Raw genomic sequence first — 20,272 nt, 5'->3', positions numbered from 1 at the left:
GTTGAAAGGGACGAGGAGTAAGGTTTTCCATTATATTGTTTACAATCTATTGACAATCAAAAGAAGAACTGGAAAACACAAAATTTACAGATAAGTAGACATCAAAGAAAAGAAATTTCTCCATTACAGCTTAAGCTTTGATAAATTAGTCGTCTAGATATGACGTAGGCATTTTCACATCCCATAAATTTTTCCACCTAACACAAAGGAAGTCCTTGAATGTTTTGCCCATTCATCAGATAAACATATTAAGACAGACTGCTCAAATTGGGTAAATCCAAACTTGAAGTTTAAGAGTTCAAGTTTGGAAAGAAACCTGAAAACAGAATACAACGTTGTTTTTTTACTACTGAATGCAATCAAAACTGATATTAAATTATGTTGCTCTAACACACACCCACACTTTCGAATCAGAAATGCAAAACTAGAAACCAATCATGTAAAGATGGGTTCGTTCCGGACAACACAAACCAATTAAGCAAGTACGTATCGTTAGAATCACTGCAATTTTCATACGGAAGATACAAGCTTTACAACTTGTGAGATGGTTGTGAACCCAGATACATATATAAAGATCGAATTTTTAGTTGATTGAGAGATAGACATGAAAGTGAGCATACATTTGAGCTGACGGAGGTGGTTTACGTGATGCTTCCGGCTACGTACGACCGAGTCCCATCTCTGCTCTCTTAGACACGTCGTCTTCTTCGTTTTCAGTTTTCACTCTGTCAGCGCCGTTCGAGCTATGTTTTTATACCGCGGGGTCGTATTACCTAGATTAACGGCGTTTTGTCTTTGGGCATTGTAGAGTTATCCAACCAAACGCCTATTTTTTTTTTTTATACTTTTTACCTTCGCTTGATGTCTGAGTGCCTTATTCTATCTATAAATGTCCTTCTTTGTCAATTTGATTTTCTCGAAGGTCCTTCTTTGTCGATTTGATTTTCTCGAAGGTCCTTCTATCAATGTCCTTCTTTGTCGATTTGATTTTCCGCTAGAAAAACCTAAACGTCCTTCTAAAAGTGCTAAGGCGATCTCCAGTAATAGAGGCTATAAAGTTAAATCTTAAATTTCGGCCTTATTTTGGTCTCTAACAACAAATCAGAAGAGGGCTAAAGGGCTATCAAAAAGGTCAAACATAGCCCTTTGGAGGTTAAACCAAATTGTGGTTCCATATCAGATTAAAAAATTAAAAGTATGCATGTGGATTGATTAATGAAAACTCAAATTATGACAATTGTTTACTTTCTATTGGATAATTTCATTCTCATCTCGGACTCAAAATCAATGTTATATAAGTGATTAACGCAATAAATGACTCATATATTATTTTGTTAATATAATTACAACATATGCAAAATATTTATTTGTCTAAAAAGTTAATTCAAAAATTAATTTTGGTCTAAATTCAAATATTGTTATAATAAACTAAATCTATAAGTGAGAAATTCTACGGTATCTACCCGTACATGATATCCACATTTACAATTGTGATTACATATTTGTAGTCAAAGTGAAAAATATTGAAAAGTATAATGTGAAATCATAAAATATTGAAGGGGCTAAAATTTAGCCCTCTTTTACTGGAGATAGTTTAGTAGTTTATGAATAAAAAATATTATTTTTAGGGGCTAAATTATAGCCCTGGCTCCAATTTAGTCCTCCCCTACTGGAGATGGCCTAACGAGCAAGAAAACGGATGCGCGATGACGCAAGGGCTTTCATGTAGCTCAATCCCTTTCTTTGTTCTTTTTGATAGTAAGGGCAGGTATTGTAATTTTGTCTCATAACCTTTCACTTATTAAGGGAGACTATGCCGCTAGATCAAATGATATTGGGCACCACCACGCCTATTTGTTTTGGATTATTTTCATTTCTCACAAAAAACCATTTCTGTTTTTTAACTACATTACAAAAAAAAAAACAAAAAAACAAAACAAAACTCCATCACTTCGAATCTTAAATAATTAGTCCGACATGATCAATGTCTAAAAATATTGATTTCAGTAAGGAGAAGTTTGCTTTGTTGTTGATTGTTATTTGGTCGATATGGAAAGAGAGAAATCTTCGGTAATGTTTTCATGCTTGTATTTTCATTTTTAAAAATGAAAATAAGATAAAAATGTGTTCTGTGAGACATTTATGAAAACGTTGAAAATGAGAAATGAAAATATTTTCAACTTTTATAAAGAAAAACTGAAAACATCAATTTGACGTTTTTATTTTTTCATTTTCTTAGTTTAGATAATATGAAAAATAATTTTCACAATAAATTACCGAATACATTTCTAAAGTAGAAAATACAATCTCATTTTCTCATTTTTTTTTAAAAATATTTTTTTGAAAATCGTTTTCAAAAACGTTACCAGACATATGCCCTAAGAGGCGCACCATTTCTCAGTTGTTCTATCTGTTAGGAAATCCGGGTCACTCTCCGAATTCCCTAGCCCAGGACCGAAACCGAATGAAGACAATGACAAAAAACAATGTAACATGAACACAATATATTTAACGAGGTTCAGTCAAATCCACATGACCTACGTTCTCGGGTGATGATGATAGATCCACTAAACGAGAAGAAGATTACAACTGAAGAACAATTCGGTTCTTCCACCCTCAAATAACCTCTCTCCTCACACTTTAGACTCTCAGCAGAAACCTCTCAAATACATCCGATCTCCCATAGCTTGCAACACTCAAGATCAGAACTCTCAATTGATCTACATCACACCACACCTAAAACTATGTCTCTAAGGTCTTATTTATATACTCACAATTAGTTCGACTTACAATAAGATTTAGAACCATAGCATGAATCCTAAACCTTTACTCCTAAGGATAAACTCTAGGCTAGGAATCCTAGATTAGAATAACTTACCCAAAGCCTTCAGAAGTAAAGAATCTAAAACAGACAAGAAATCAGTTTTGAGTCGCAACCCTAACACTATCAGGTGCGTTCCTATGTGAGTCTTCTTCGTTCATGTCTGTCAAAAAAGGATGGAAAGCATCGGCGATTGAGGCCTTGGATACCACCTCCACAAGGGTGGTTAAAAGCCAACTTCGACGGGGTATTTGATAGTGAGAAACGGTGTGGTGGAATATGTGTGATTTTCAGGGATCCTCAGTCTTTGATTGTTGGTGGTAGATACTGTCATGTTGATCATGTCACTTCGTCTGAGCTTGTTGAAGCTATGCTAGGTCGGATTGCTTGTGAGCTAGCAAGAGAATGGCAGCTGTTTCCTGTAGTCTTTGAGTCAGACTGTTTGAAGCTTGTCCAAGCTACAAAGCAGCGAGAAGAGAAGATGATTCTGGGTTTGGTGTTATTGTGGCTGATATAAAGCTAGACCTGCTAGATCTTAATTCTTCTTTTTTCTCTCATATTCACATGGATTCCAATTTAGTTGCTCACAAGCTAGCAAAATTAGCTCTTCACAATGGTACTCCTCTATCCTGGAAGGGTCTTCCCCCAGTAGAACTTCAGGGGTTGTTATAGCCTCCTCTTCTAACCATTAAATCTCCTTCAATAAAATATCTAACGTCTTCTTTAAAAAAAAAAAAAAAAAGGTCTAAAATAATGATAATCTTGCAAGACTATGGATGATTTTTTTTTTTGACCCACTTTTCAAGCCTACCATCATTGTTTCGTGAGATACTTTGAAAATATTTGGAAGTTTATTCCTCCAAGCTAATGTAGCCTATTTTTTTTTTTAGAAGAAAAGAAAATTACAAAGAGAAGCCTCTTGGGCAGCCAATATTAGAGACATTTAATAAAAAAACATTTGAAGTTTTAGGAGGGTACATAGCTTCAAATCGAGAATTTTGGGATCGGTAGAGTGACCCAGGTTAGCTAGAACATCCGCCATGAAATTAGCGCACATGAGAGAAGGTAATGCTCTCAAACGAACTAGCCACATGCCAAATATCCTGTATGATCCATTTTATCCTTCATGGAACCATTGCATCGTTGCGAACACAAGAAATGCAAAGCAATGAGTCCCCTTCCACATCAAGGTTTTTATGGTTGAACCCTCTTTGTAGCAACAAGCCCATCTTTAAGAGTAAGGCACTCCGACATGAGGAAATTCGAGGAGAACAACCGCCGGGCACCTGCAACCAAAGGATTGCCATTAGAATCTCTAATGATAAAACAAGTAGATGTCGACCGAGCTGAAACAAAATTAAGTTTAACCAAGTGAGGAAGACTTTATGTTTAATTAAGTTTAACTAGGGGCTGGAGGAATAGACTTTATGCATGGCTTCGCAGAAATAGTGGGGGGTTCTGATAATTAACTTATCTAAAAGCAGCTCCCACAGAAGCAGCCGCTGGAATGACAAAAGCATGGTTAAACTGGCGAGTTTGGAAAACAACATGGTTTCGGGATTTCTAAATCTGCTAGCAAACAAGTAAGCAATCTTCAATATCAGACGATGGATTATTCTTGAAAATAAAATCTAACCAGGCACCAACTGAGTAGTGAGAAGAAGGTGCTGGTAAATTACTACAATTTGTCCAAACAGAAGCATTGCAAGAGTAATTTGAGAATAGATGATCTATATTTTCATCATCGATCTAAACAACAAAGAGCACGATAATTATCAATCTCATTCATAAAACGGGCTAACCACGCCCTCATCTTAAGTCTTCCTCTCACCAACAACCAACTAAAGATTTTAACTGCTTTAAGAGGAATTTTTAAATTCCAGATTCTATTAAGAAGGCCAGCTTTAGAATGTTTGGGAAGATTACATTGTAACCAAGTAGCGGATTTCGTAGAAAACACTCCATTAGGAGTAGGGCCACACAATTCATATTCGCAATCTAAAATTGGAATGTTAAAAGAGGAAATATCATTGTATGAATATTGGGTGCGTTCGAGACACCTCTGTTTAATTATTTATTTTCCTCATAAAAAAAACAGAGGAAATATCATTCACAACAGTTTTGGAGTATCCCAACTCCCATTCACTATAAAATATAATTAGCAACAGAAGCATCACACCAATGTAGTTTCTGGAATTATCATATGATAAATTGATTAAGGGAAAATCATAAAATCAATTAAAGGTCCAAAATTTAATATATTTTCCATTTCCTAAAATCCATCTCATTCCAGAAATAATAATGTCTCTCACATCTAGAATCCCTTTCCATGGATACGACTGAGTAGGTTTTTCTTAACATCAAAGAAAAAGTGTTTCCTCAAATTTTCTAGGTGTCAATTTTTGTCCACCAATTCTCTTTGTCCGTTAAAACTTTCCAACCTAGCTTAGCTAGAGTAGCATTTGTAATGCTCCGACAATTTTAAAGGTAACTGAATCAGATAATTCTTGAGGATATTTTTCAAATATTTTCGCAAGGTGAAATCCTTGATATAAAAGTTTGATATTAAAGTGCGGAACACGACAAGCAAATTAGTGTGGTGCAATCTGAGCCGTAGAACTTATCACTGTTGAATCTGGACCGTTTAAATTTAGGTCGGTGGTGGATGTGTGTGTAGATCAAAGAGATGGGGGGGTAGAGGCTTCGAGAACTCTTGTTTTATTTCGGGAGAGACCAACCTTGGGGGGGGGAGGGGGGCAGGGGTTGGGAGGGAACCGGGGGTTAGCAGGGGCGGTGTTCCAGCTCTCGTCACCTCCACTTTCCGGCTTTGCCTAGACGTCTTACCGACACAGTGGCACCAATGGCTACAGCGCGAAGCTTTGGTAGCTCCTTCCCTTTTCAGATGGCCAAAGACGACGACATAATGACGCTTGAAAGGTATTGAGTTTCAAATCGGGTTTTCTGATCCTGGTCGTTTCACGGCGTCAATTGTAGGTTGAATTGAAGCTCTAACTAGATGTTTGCAACGTCTCTATAGTTTTGACTTCCTTGATCGAACTGTGATGAGTCAAAATCGGATAGGTAAAAATCATGGAGTTTCCATTGAGTTTATGTGTTTTATTGGTAACCGTTGTTTTCATCTTAGGTATCAAAATTGATCTTTTCTCTAAGCTCTACATGCCTCTATAATCAAAATTGAGTTTAGTTGTCACGACCCACCTCGAATTTTACCCTGAAACCTGAAGTAAGTTGTGCGGAGACCACTCCCAACGAAAGATATTACCGAAAATTTGGCATAACCTCCTTTAAAAATGGACAACCCTTCATAAAGAAAACCTGCAAACACTCCCAAAATTTTTAATCCAACCTTAACTTCTGGAGCCTACGTGCTCCCCAAATACAACCACCCCAAAAAATAATAATAAACCCTAAACCCTAAACCCTAAACCCTAAACGCTCAACTCAAAAACTGACAATTTCACGACTAGCTCCGGCTAGTCACCAACTCAAATAAAATGGAGCCTCTCAGGCTAATCTATATATAAACATATATGCGTATGTATTTACACTCGTCAGACTCCTTGTATGAATCCTATGAACGAATTAGAAAAATAGAAATTCATACAAGGCTACGACGCTAGCGTCTAACGCTCACGTTGCGCCATAATGAAATATTTTCACATTATGACCGAAGTGGACAGTGTATTTACGTGTGGACTCCCTCTATGAAAACCTATAAAAAATCAGATAAGAAAGTAGTTTTCATATAAGGCTATGACGCTTGTGTCTAACACTCACGTCACGCCATAATGATATTTTACCTCATTATGACGGACCAAGCACGTATAGCTAGCTAACATTTATATGCATACTATACTCATAACATCCAATAAACATATCCACCGAAAATCTCATTTTTGGGAACTCTCCAAAGGAGGAAAAATTGTCAAATAACTGAGAAATCAATAAGTCTCATCAGAAGAAATAAATGATCAACAAAATAATCATCGCATGCTTTTCAATTATAACAAATGTCCACTCACAAATTAGGCCTAAGCTTGATGTCGCTCCAAGGCTTCTTCTGCTCGGGCCTCCTCTCGTCCTGTTCCAAATATATAATTAATTTCCCACTAAAAATCCAATAATTAAACAAAATTGGCAAAATTAAACGTGAGCCTCCCACACACTCATCATTGCCCAACTTCGTCATTCTTGACTCAAAATGGCTCAAACTTCACCGAACATACAGGCAGCCCTAATTCAACCTTCTACAGATTAATGACTTAAATCCTACAGCCGGATTCTACATTATTCAACTGCCAAAAAAAATACCGAACTTCGGGAATTCACAAGCTTATCCAAATCTCATCCAAAAATTCCATAATTCGCATCAATATACTCCCCTTAATATTCCACATTTAAAACCTTAAAAATCTCCCAAACAGCGGCGACCTCCAATTCCTATGAAATTTTGATAGCATCTTCCTCTCAACCCCCTCTACAACTTCCCTAACTAGCACAAACATCAATTCCAAGCCTAGCTAGGGTAATCGACTAAAAATAGCAAAAGAGCCATAGAAATTTCACCTCCACATTTCTCCTCACCTGAAGCGAACCGGAGTGAGTCCTTTTAGGGCAAGGCAACTGGGTTAGAGACCTTCAAAACCATATATGGCCTGCCCAGATTGGTGGCCAGAGGAGGGAGTTCCGGCGAGAAAATCACCCCGACAGCTAGTGATTTCGGGCGAGAGAACTCTTTCTCGGCGGAGCTAGGGCGGCTCTCACCGGCTTAGAATGGAAGCTGGGTTGGAGGCCGACCGTTTGGGACCGGAGCGGCGGCGAACGGTGGCCGGACGGACGGCCAGAAAATCGGGCAGCGGGAGAACTCGGGGGAAGAGGGAGATTCGGGAAGAAAAAGAGAGAAGAAGAAAAAGACTTGGGCCTCCTACACCCGGTCCAAGTCCTTAAACCACTCTAAAACAAACCCAACTCCAAAAATAAAACACCCCGAAAAATAATACCCTAATAAAAATTATCTTTTACCAGCTAAAATTTACCATTTTTACCGTCGTCACATTTTTCTCCGACTAATAATCCTCCGAAAATAACCATCCCCCAAACCCCTCTAGGGACCAATTAAACTATACCTCAATGACGGAGACGGTAAAAATTCTTATTATAACCAAGCTAGTAAATAAGATAAAAATTTAAAAGTCGGGATGTAACATTAGTTGACAATTTGAAGGATTTAGAATATGGGGTGATATTGTTATATCATAATGTAGTTTATGGAGATGTTATTGGGTGGATGTTTCATCGCATAGGAGAACTGCATGGCATGTTTTTGAATTATGAGTCAGGAGTAGTGGTTTGTCTTTGTGATTACCAAATGACATAATAGAAGATGAAATAGAAGATTACTTGACGTAAGCTTCAATTATAAGTTTTGGTCTTCGATTGAATTAAGGTTGAACCATATAGAATTATTTTCGTTGATTTATTTTGGGTCAGGCTATTACAACATTGTTATAAAAAGAAACTGGTCTTAGACCAAGGCCTCCCCACTTTTTAAGAAGACATATTTCATCCCAAGCAACGGGAGGGTCTTTAGCCTCCCTTTCCTAGAAGAAATTTCTCATCTCTTTTCCCATAGGCTTAGTAATTTTTGGAGGAAATTTAAAGCAAGCCAATGTAGCCTAGTTGGGTCGATCTTATAGATTCTATTATATGATGATCTTATAGGTTCTACTATGATTTGGTTGTTATATTAGCCGTTGATCCTGCAAATAAGATGCTAAAAACCGTTTGAAAATGTCAAAATTTTGTCTCTCCACCCCTGTAAGGGCATAAAACCCATCATCGTCTTGGTTGTGCTACCGGAGGCTTTGGCGGTATGAGTGTATTTTCGTTTTTAAGTAGTTTAGCGTAGCCAAAAAAAGATAACTACACATCAATCAGATCAAAAAAAAATAGATAATTACATATAAGATATTATTTTGTTTTACTTGCTGAATCACCTAGTAACTAGCTTGTGTCTAACACATGATTACACACATCAATCACAAGAAAAAGTGTTTAGGTGTTCCCATCTTCATTGGAAGACCCAAGTCAGAGTTTCTTTTCCCTATTGCAGACAAGGTGAGATGTAAACTCAGCTCTTGGAAAAGTTATCTTCTCTCTCAAGCTGGCAGACTTCAATTAATTGACTCAGTGGTTCAAAGTCTCTTTGTCTATAGCTTTCAAGTCTATGTTTGGCCTAAAGCTCTATTGACTAAAGTGCAACGTTAACGATTAATAAGAAATTTTTTTTGGAATGGTGATCCTCTGAAAGATGGGTTTGCTCTTATTGCTTGGAAGGTTTTTTGTTCGCCGAAAGGAGAAAGGTGGTTTGGGGCTTAAGAACATTTTTACACAAAATGATTCTCTTCTCCTAAAAAGAGGTTGGGACGTGATTTCTTTGTTATCTCCCTCAACCTCATTGCTCCGGTCCTATTTCCTAATGGAAGGTTGGTCTACTATTAATTAATATAAAAAATCTTCTGTGTGATTGGGATTGAAGCTCATATGGCCATTAATTGTTCACAATCTGCGTTGGCTAATTGGCAATGGCAACACTGTGAGATTTTGGTTAGATAATTGGCTTGGTCAATCACTCGCTAGTCAATTAAATATTGATGAGCGACACCACAGTTTTCTGGATGACAAGGTTTCTAATTTTATCATTGACGGTGACTGGGTTTTGCCGGAGATTTTGGCTTCTGCCCATCATGACATTGCTCAAAGTATCCTACGTGTTCCTTTATCCTTGGCAACGATGAGGATCAAGTGATCTGGTCTGGTAAGAAATCAGGAGCTTTATCAGCTAAGGAAACTTATTCCTTTTTAGCTGATGTTGTTCAAGGTTTTAATTGGGAAAAATCAATTTGGCATGCGACAATTCAACCTCGTAAGAGCCTCACTTCCTGGAAGATTCTTCATAATAAAATTCTAACAGATGAATTACTGCAAAGAAGGGGGGGTGCAGTTGTGTTCCAGATGTTTCTTGTGTCTTCGTGCAAGAGAATCAACTCTCCACCTCTTTTGGGACTGCCCGTTTACCAGTAGCTTGTGGAATTGGTTGTCATTGTTTTTTCAACAACCTTTTGACCCAGGTATGTCATTGTCTGATTACTTCGATTCTTCTCAACTTATTGGTTTTAGTCCCTCCACTAAACTGCTTTGGTATATTGCTGGTTGTAACTTATTATGGTGCATATGGTTTGAGCGAAACCAAATCAAACATGAAGAGAGAGTTTTTTCTCCGGGACGTTTCCATTGGTTCTTCTCAAATGTTCTCTTGGATTGCTAGATTGGCTTTCAAACCAGCAGATCCAAATGCAACTAATCTCTCTATTTTCAAGCTGTTGGGGTTATCCCCAATGCGAGCTACTGCTCCTATGTTTACCCCGGTTTCTTGGCGTCCTCCTGACATCCCATGGGTGAAGGTAAATATTGATGGGTCATTCTGGAGCACTAATCAAGCTGGTTATGGAGGGTTTTCTGAAATCATACCTGCCTTTTTCTAGATGCCAACAATGCATTGAAAATGGAATTATGGGCATTCATTGATTCTGTAACTATTGCATGAAATAGAGGATGGCACAATTTATGGATTGAAACAAACTTATCTATGATGGTTTATTACTATAATAATCCTTTTAAGGTCCCTCGTTGCTTGCTTGTTTCTTGGAGGAATAGTTTGTATTTTTACTAGTCAAATGCATATTCAGGTTACAGATGTGCTGACAAATTATAGAGCCTCAAATGGGGATTTTTGATGGGATGCACCACCAAACTTTTTGCTTATGTTACTTAGTATTGATAGTATTGATGTTTCCTCTAGATATGCCTATCATGGAGGTTGACCAATCTTATTATTTGTTATTTAGTTGTTTCTGCTGTTGGTTTGGTGTTCTAGTTAGTACTTTTCGGTGACTAATTTTTCTGGACAGTGGTTTTTTGGCATGTTTGGTTTGTTGTTTTTGTATTGTTTTCTGAATGGTTTTGGCCTAGCCCCCCTTCCTTTCCCCTTGTACTATCTATTTTTTTATCAACAAAAATTCAGATAAGGGAAGGGCGGTGGGTTTCCGGATGTAGCGGTCCCTTTCGGGATAGATTGGGTGCTCTGTCTCCTAACACACTACTGCAGAGGAACTAAGATCGCCTAATCCTTATCAGAATATTATAAAAAAAATCACAACAAAAAGTGTACGTGGAAATAGAAATTAGAGTATGGGATGCAAATGGTTGCGTACTTAGCATCTTAAAACTTGAGCTCCAAGTACAAAACATCTGCTAGCAAATAAAGATAATTAAACTTCAAAGTGATTTTTATAGATAAAGCTGACATCAAATTACAAAAGTTAAGTTATAGACCTAATGATTACATTCCTTAGTATAAATAGAGGTATTCACATGAAGTAATAACAAGTAGAGAAATTCAGAAGTTAGAAAGAAAGTCAGGAGAGAAAAGTTAGAATAAGAAAGAGACTAGTGGAGATTTGAAGCAAGTGGTATAAGTCTAGTTTCAGCTTTATTAAAACAAGTTTGAGGAAGGGGAAGTTATGAGAAATCTCAAGTTTGATTTTACATACTTGTTGTCATTAGGGCTGGGCACGGGACGGGATGGGCCGGGATTTGGTGAATCCCGTCCCGTCCCGAAAATAAAAAAACGGGACGGGACGGGACGTTTTTTTTTTAAATTCTGTCCCGTACGTCCCGATCGGGACCGGGACGGGATCGGGATCGGGATCCCGACAAATTAACCCTCAAAAAACATTAATGAAATTAATGGAAAAAAATTAATCCAAAATCACACAAACAAAAAAGAAGAACATTAATGAAATTAAAGGTACTAAAATCAACAAGAACATAGGTGCATAGGTGTTAGATTTATATCTAATGTGACTCAATATCAGATCAGACAGATCTGATCATGATCATTAGTATAGTATAAACAAGGTGACTATATCTACATTAGTATAGTATATCTGATCTGATCATTAGTATAGTATAAACAAGGTGACTATATCTATATTAGTATAATATATCTAATGTGACTCAATATCAACGAATTAGTATATTTCAGTAGTTGTAAAAATAGATAAAATAGATAAAAACACCAAATAATCAAATCATAAGAATGAATAAAAACATATAAAAACAGATAAAATAACAATAACCAAATAATCAATCATCAAATATACTAACAAAAAATCCTACAGCTACTAGAAAAGACTGTAGTTCAGTAGTTGGCAAGTCTAACAGAGAAGTAAAGACACAGCTCTGCCTCCCACTCCTCTTCTGCTCTCTCTTGCAGTCTTTTCCAATTGTCAAACCAAAACCCTAAAACTAAACTGAACTCTTTCAGTCTTTTGTCTTCCTCTCTTATTAGGATAGTAGGATTCCTCAAACATCAAAATAACTCCAACTCAATTGTAGTAACTTAGCTCAACTGTAGAACCATCTCATCTCGCACTTTCATTGCCTCATTTCCAATACCAACATGATCCTCAGAAATTAAATAACACTGCTAAAGCTCTTGAATCAAATAACACTGCTAAAGCTACTACTTTTCCTCATCAATATCAACAGAGATAGAACACTCCTAAAGTTACTAGTCTAACAAAAAACATCAAAGTTATTAACCAGGTAGCTATCATCGTTTTATACCTGATGTTTCAGAATCAACCTCCCATGTAGATGCAACTGCTTCACTTGGAGGTTGGCTTGCAGCAGGTTGGGTCGCATCCGGTTGGCTTGCAGCAGCTTGGGTCGCAATAGGTTGGTTGGCAGCAGCTTGGGTCGCATCAGGTTGATTTGCAGAAGTGGGTTGACTTCCAGCTGGTAGGAGAAGTGCAGCTTGAGTTGATCGACTTGCTGCTGATGAAGGACAATCCGGTTGAGAAGAAATCGCTTCAGAAGAAGCCTGCACACCATAAGCACTTCGTCGAGGACGAACCGGTGTTTTCTTCCCTCTAGCCATTAACAAGCTGGAAATCAAATTGAATTGGGCATCGAATTTGGTTGAGAGGCTGGAGGGAGTGGAGGCGTATTATTTGGTTGAGCGTTTAGGTTTTAGACCAAATCAAGTGCGGTTGGGTGCACATGCAACCTAAAAAATCAACTATAAAATAATTAAAATCAGGTATTCTAATATTACGGGACAGGACGGGATATTTCGGGATAGTCCCTATCCCGTCCCGTCCCGTTTCAACATTACTATAACGGGACGGGATTGCCATTTTCAAAACCTATCCCGTCCCGTCCGGTCCCGCTAACTTTCGGGACGAGACCGGTACGGGATCGGGATTCCGGTACTAAGTGCCCAGCCCTAGTTGTCATGCTTTTGAGTTATATATGTTGATAGTAATTAAAGATTATTATCATACATGAATAGCTCATCATTTTTTATCAGATCTCATGCTGAATAAGGAATGAAGAGAGCTGTGTGATTGAGATTATCACTTGAAAGGGACCAGTTATGTCAGCTTTTGTATATATGTAGGGAGAGAAACCCTTTCAATTTATAATGATAAAATGATCTTATGAGGTGACCAAGTATAATACAAGAGTATTAGCAACTGAAACCTAAAATATGTGCGTATACATCTACCATGTTGCAATATCATGAGATTTGCTCTACTGAGATTTTGGCTCACCCCTTTATGAATTTGTGCAGATGTTACACTTGAGAGATAAGACTTAATGTCCAGAACGAAACTGAAGTCTAGGAGGAGGAGTGAACTAATATATAGCTTGCTGTTTTTAATTCTTGTTTATGTAATAAGGCTTATTTATAAGCTTACTTTCATGTTTGTTGTAAGAATGACTTATGAAATAAAGTTCTTCTTCACCAAGTCACCTCTGGTTATAAGTTTTTCATATAGCATGTTTTTATTTTTCAAGGTTTTCTTATCTTTGACAAGTCGAAGCTATTCACGTCCTTATCCGGAAAAAAAAATTATATATTCTCAATTTCCGGGTCAGCGTGTGACACGGTAGCCCATCTATCTTCTTTTCTTTTTTTTTTTTTTTTTTTTTTTTTTTTTTGGAGTTTAGGGTTGAACAGACAAATAAAGATTTATTTATTTATTTAATTTACTGACAAGAATTAGGCGATATCAGCTCTTTTATAGCAGTCTGTTGGGTGACAGAGCACCCACTCTACCCCAAAGGGAACCGCTACAACCGGGAACCGCTACAACCGGGAACCGCTACAACCGGGAACCGCTACAACCGGGAACCCACCGTCCGGTTGAAGACAAATGAAGACATTCTAAACGCGAGCTGTTTGAAGTAAGAGTAATTTCTATATATTTTTCTAAGACGCTCTAGCTAGTTGATATTTGTACAACAATTACATGATTAGCATATTAGACTAGATGAATATTACGTATTCTTAATAAGACAAAGATATTCTTATTCAGGCCTATTGTTTGGTGAGCGATCATTTTAACGTTAATGAGTTTGGTTGTGGTAAGATTGGTTACCTGGTTTGTCCCGATGTACGTCTCTTATGAATTGATGTTGAATATAATCAGCCATTTTTCAGAAGAGAAAAAATGTGATAGATTGATGTTCGATTTAAAATTCAAAGAAAAATAACAGATAGATCGAACTACAATATAACTTTTCTCACCATCAAAAAATAAATTTGAAGATGAGCCACACATGTCCTCATTCGATCATGAGTTGGAAAAGATCAAGAAGTAATTAGAATTCTGAGGTCTACCATAAACTTGGCACGAACCAACTAAGTGGAGAGTTTTCCTCCATCTCAAAACTTGGAAATGATCGCTCAATTCTTCCACTATCTAAGTAGAAAATGCCGATCTCACGTGATGTATGAACTTTTCCACACGCCATTCCTCTTGTTGCAAAATATATGCAATTCCCTCGTAACTCTTTGAAATTGGTGGCTAAAAGGGACAAAGAAGAACTATCATCTGCTAGAAATAACATTTGGTCTCCTAGATCTTGTACCCTATGAAACATATTATTGTCTGGATCAATCTTGTATACTCTAAACCACCTTGTCCTCCGATAGGGAAACTCTGGCCTGTTTCTATTTAAAAAAGATTTCAGGTGCAGTGCTTTACGTAAGATTTGTCCAACCCATCCTAGAACGTTCTCGTTCTGCTCATTACCTTCCATGTCATTTTCATCAACCACATTGCCTTCCATGACATCGTGATCACGAACATTAGTGTCTGCAATTTGATAAATCAACAGAAGTTCATTGTTCGTTGATTCTGACAAGTATGGCTTATATTCGAAGTACTCTTGCATAGAAAACCCTTCATCAGCCCACGATTCTAGGTATACTTTGACATAGATCACCTTCAATTCCACTTCATCATCTCCAAACTTTAAACTGCGGTTTTCAATCCAGGTTTCATCACCACAAAGACTGCTATCCCCAACTAAGGCATATGGTATCCCTCTACTAGAAAACATTATATGGTTAACACGGCCTAGACTGTCGTTTTCATCAAATACCTGAAAGACGCTCCAACTTTTGTCTCTAGGTCTGCATAAAAGCAGTTTTTGCGTACCAAGAGTTGCTGCGACCAAACATGTTGATACATCGATATCTGGGCTAGATAATACAACTTGAGAAAAGGGATGACTGTCAGACTTTTCTTTATAGCCGGGAATCGTTTGTAAAGGAGGAAGTCGGTGCTGGGCTCCTGAAACTGGATTCAGGAGATATATTATCAGCTGCTTTCTTTGTATGAATAACCTGTAATAGAACTCCCACCCCAGCATAACCAACCAACCTCTGGAAGACTCGAGAAAACGAGATGATGATCTTTGCAATTGATTAGTACTTGTCCCAAGTAGCAGCTTATTCAGTCTCAACGACTTGAAATCAGGGCAAGGTAGCCTCGACGTGAAAACTTTTCCCTCTGAGAGGCTAGAGAAGCTCAAGCTATCGCCCGTTTCGGCTTGGGGATGTACTAACCATGGGAGTTGTAGACAAGTCGGGATCTCTCTTCGCATAGAAACTGATCTCCAAGACTTGCACAAACTGCTTAGGCGAACTCGACCACTGAAACTCATTAGCTTAACAATAATCTCTTTCACATCTTCAGGTGGTTCCTGCCAACAACCCAAATCTTCGTTTTCCTCTATCTTGCTGTCTAGTCTCGGCTGGTCATAATACGTTTGAAGGTTCTTGAGAAAACCTGACATATTTAAGAGCCTTAATTTGCGTTCGTCTACTTTCTCAGTTTTGCGAAATAGCTAGGAGATGGCTAAGATCAGTTTTATAATGCATGCTTCGGGTTGGCCGATTTCCACAAGGAGGTGGCTTTTCGTGTACAAGTTGGATTGGATATCCAGTTGGATTACAAATTCGAATGCATAAAATCTAGGGTTCTTTTTCGTTGATGACGTCATTCTCCCTTCTTCAATTTCCCAAGTCAAAGTTAAATGGTTGGGTTCTTCAAGTAAATGCCACGTTGACAAACTTAAGTTGAGGTAAAATGAAATAGGTGCTCAGTCAATACGACGCCGTAGCGTAGGTTTATACATAAAGCAGAATCCATCCAACAAAGCTCAGACCGAAAATGGAGAACGCGACTATTCTGAGAGAGTGGTTCGCCCGAGTTGACTCGGAGAAAACCGGAAGCATCAGTGCCCCTCAGCTCAAGGTTCATCGTCTTCTTCTTCTTCTTCCTCTTAAACCCTAATCTCGATTCCTCACATTTAACTTGCCTTTGGTGCTGGTGGTGATCAGAGCGCTCTCGCCGTTGGAAATCTCGAGTTCCCTCTCTCAGTTGTTCAGCAAATGATCAGGTCCCACATACCAATCCATCTCACTTTTACGGTACCCAATTTCATGTTCAATTTCACACAGTCATAAAGATTTGGGTGCTTTTTTTTTTGTCAGGATGTATGATTTTGATAGAAATGGAACCATGAGCTTTGAAGGTATGCTCATTTCATTTGCCGATTACTCTGATTCAACTTGTTTATTGTTGTGCTTAATATATGGGTTCGCTTATTTCTAAGCTATTTCCATATCTCAGAGTTTGTAGCGCTCAACAAGTTTTTACTAAAGGTGGGGACTTTTATCACTTCACTACATTTTTCAGTTCATACCCGTGTGGCTTGTAATGTTAGGAACTTGAAAAGTCCCATCTCATATTCTTAATGTTTATTCATAAAACTTATATGTATCTTTGTGGTTTTTTTTTGTCTTATCTGTAGGTTCAACAAGCTTTCTCGGAACGGGAGAGGTGATTCAATACTTATTGTGTTTAAGCTTTTGCTTGTTGAATCTAGTAAACATGTTATTGTGATTTGTGAGGTGCAATGTCTTCAGGTCAAGTTAATTTAAGGTGTGCATGATAGAATCGACCTATATCACCAGATTCATCTTACTGTTTGTAATTGAGTTGGCTAAAGTGGCCGGCACTCCATTGGTTTTTCTTTCTTATATAGGGTCTGTGGTGATATGAAGAAATGAGTACCTTAAGATTTTTCTGACTGTCGGTAGTTAAGCCCGGCAGTCTATGTTTTTTTCTTGTAAGGTTTATGGCTATAACCATTTACCGGTAAACATTATTAGCTAGGCAGTTAGCTTCTCGTCATATAACTGGGCTGCTCAGTTCCTTTATGTTTTGCATAATTTCAGAATGTTAGGAAATTACAATGCTTATAGAATTTTTGTTTCTTGCGTTTTATTGAGCAGTGCAGTGTTGCCCTATGAACTTTTATGCTCTGTCATTTTCATTCCCATCATAGTTAAAATACAGGTCACCATGCCTTGAATGTATTTATTGATTATCCATAGTTGCTATGTTTTCTTTCAGTTCATAATTTTTGAGATCAAGGTAATTGCTTTATATACAGGTTGATGCATTTAATAACTGTTGAATTTCGTCAACTTTTTGTTCAGGGGTCGGGGCTATCTCGTTCCTGATGATGTGTATGAGGTAATTTCTAATTTCTCCGTCTCAGATGAAAATTTGAAACTCGTTTCTATTATGCTGTGACTATATCTCGCAGTTCAAGCATCTTATATGTTTTAATAGTGTTGCAGTGGGAACACTGCGTTACCTCTTCCTTCCTATGATTTTCACCCTTTTTATTTAAAATTTGTATATTAATTTTTAGTTTTCAATTGCTGAACTACTGTGACAGGCATTAGGGAAAATTGGTTTCTTGCTGGACTCCCCTGCTTTCTACACAGTTTGTGAGGTATACCATCTACTTCTATTTTAAAGATGAGATTTGGAAGTGTGAATGGATTGCACAGTTTGTAATGTTTCCCATCTACTTCTATTTTAAAGATAGAGATTTGGAAGTGTGAATGGATTACGCAGTTTGTAATGTCAAAACTACACATTTGTACATGTTTATAGTCTGTCATTGGGCAGATATCCTGATGCCTCTAACGCTGATATGCTTTGATGAATCATCGTTTTCAGACTATAACCCTTAAAAAGGAAATCTTAGAAAGGCTCCCTATATTGCATGTGAATGATGTGATGCTTGAGATTTGAGCATGTTGCTGATTCCTTGTCCTCACAACATGCAGAGCTTTGATCAAAAGAAGAATGGAATGTTCCGACTTGCTGACTTCATATCTCTTTGTATATTTGTGCAGTCTGCCCGGTAGGTTTCACTTCTTTTAAGTTGAACTCAGAATTAACGAGTACCACCAAACATCCTAGGTTTGATTAGAAAAACTTCTTTTCCGAACACACACATGTACTTTCTGTACTCAAGTTCCATTTTGACATGCTTGACTTATAAAGTGGACCTTTCAGAATTTGGAACTCTTATCTAAGTTTTATTGGGACTGATTTAGTTGTTTGAAACTTTGTTTGCTGCAGTAATCTGTTCAATTCATTTGATACAGCTAAGCAAGGGAGAGTGACTCTTGATCTCAACCAATTCGTCTATTGCAGTGAGTGCCTTTTTAATTTGACAGGAAACTTTAGTACATTACTGTTGTGTCTTCTATGGTCCACTAGTTTCTTGTTATTTGATTACAAAAGTTCTATAGCACCAAGACTAGCTATATCAATGCTGGGAAACTTATTGTTCAAACTTAGTTTGGTTAGAAGTAGCTTCTAGTTAGTCATCCCCTGCTTATATGTACATCACTGGACCAAACTCTTATTGAAGTAACTCGAGTGAAGCAAATGCAAATGATGTCACTTGGATAATTCTTGGCTGGTGCCTTGAAGGTCGTAGATTATTTATCTGAAAATATATAACCAAATGTGGAAAATATCATGATTGGACATATTATTTTATCACTAATTGTCATATATCTGGTGTGCTTATTCCATTCTTGTTCAGCTGCCAATTGCAGAATATGAACTGCAGCAGATCATGGATGCTGTGGAATTGCGACGTACATTTCTATTCAAGTTTTTATTGTGAATGTAGGACCAGCATCTGCTTCTTAAGATGTAACACCTTGAATGGGACACAGCAGTGTACAAAGCAAAAGCTTCAAATAGAAACTTGTATGCTTCAGGGTGTTAAATATTCTTCACCTGGCCAGCTTCTGATGGATCATAGTTGTCTGATAATATTGCCTCATGAATGAATCTGAACCATCGAATCTTAATATATGGTCATGATTTCTCTTACATTCTTGTTTTCTATCCCGTCTCTTAAGCGAATTCTTGTCGAGACCTCTCATGATGGCCTCAAACAATTTGATCAAAAGTAGTTTGATGTTCCAGACACATCTTATTCATTATTACAAACTAAGTTGCAATCTAATCTCTAACAAACGTTTTCATAACAAAGGTCTTCCGGTTTCATCACCGAAACTAGTATCGACGAACTCTTTGTTGTATCCTAATTTTCTTTTCAAATCAAAAGAGTGTTTCCCTCTCAAACCCAAGACGTAGCGTCCATACTACAACCTAGTTTCCTTCTCATATCTGATCAAATGGCATCTATTGATGCAATGACCGTAATCTATAATACTTCCCTCGTCCTGGTTGATGGTGGTGATGCTCCTAATTTCGTAAAGTCGACCGGGCTCGAATGTATATATATCTTCGCTAAGAAAACCTCTAACACGCCGCACTATTCATCATGATGCAATCTGGTCCAACTTCCTACGTCCTAAAAGACATGACCGGCAAGAAGGCTAGCCTTAATGCCACGGGCAAGGGCAAAACTTAGACTCAATTGGTGTAGCATGAGCCTCATATTTCATTTTTATTATGTTGAACTCAGATTCTCGTCGAACTCTGATTTTAAAACTACTCAATTTTTTTTTGAATTAAAATTTGTTTAGTCCTTGTGGTTTGAAGTCGACATCTGTTTAGTCATTGTGGTTTTATTTTAATCTGAAGAGTCCTTAAAGTCACGATTTTTCATCCAAATAGTCATTCCGTCAATTTTCTCAGTTAAATTGTTGACGTGACCTTT

The 20,272-nt window shown here is 37.5% G+C and overlaps 2 protein-coding genes across 2 annotated transcripts; one reads left to right on the top strand and one right to left on the bottom strand.

The window, feature by feature from the left end:
* Positions 1-14,590: 14,590 nt before the first annotated feature.
* Positions 14,591-16,057, bottom strand: LOC101309797. Its single transcript, XM_004292255.1, has one exon. It carries the CDS (start codon positions 16,055-16,057, stop codon positions 14,591-14,593), a length of 1,467 nt encoding a protein of 488 aa, XP_004292303.1.
* A 374-nt stretch (positions 16,058-16,431) lies between these two features.
* Positions 16,432-19,466, top strand: LOC101298473 (sorcin-like). Its single transcript, XM_004290007.1, has 10 exons — positions 16,432-16,518; positions 16,605-16,663; positions 16,758-16,798; positions 16,897-16,928; positions 17,078-17,106; positions 17,769-17,805; positions 18,014-18,070; positions 18,411-18,487; positions 18,709-18,782; positions 19,181-19,466. The coding sequence occupies exons 1-10, from the start codon at positions 16,435-16,437 to the stop codon at positions 19,198-19,200; spliced, it is 510 nt and encodes a 169-aa protein (XP_004290055.1). The 5' UTR covers positions 16,432-16,434; the 3' UTR covers positions 19,201-19,466.
* Positions 19,467-20,272: the final 806 nt, after the last annotated feature.

Source organism: Fragaria vesca, linkage group LG2 (assembly GCF_000184155.1).
Source record: "Fragaria vesca subsp. vesca linkage group LG2, FraVesHawaii_1.0, whole genome shotgun sequence".
Lineage (NCBI taxonomy): Eukaryota > Viridiplantae > Streptophyta > Magnoliopsida > Rosales > Rosaceae > Fragaria > Fragaria vesca.
This window is presented reverse-complemented; position numbering and strand designations above follow the sequence as displayed.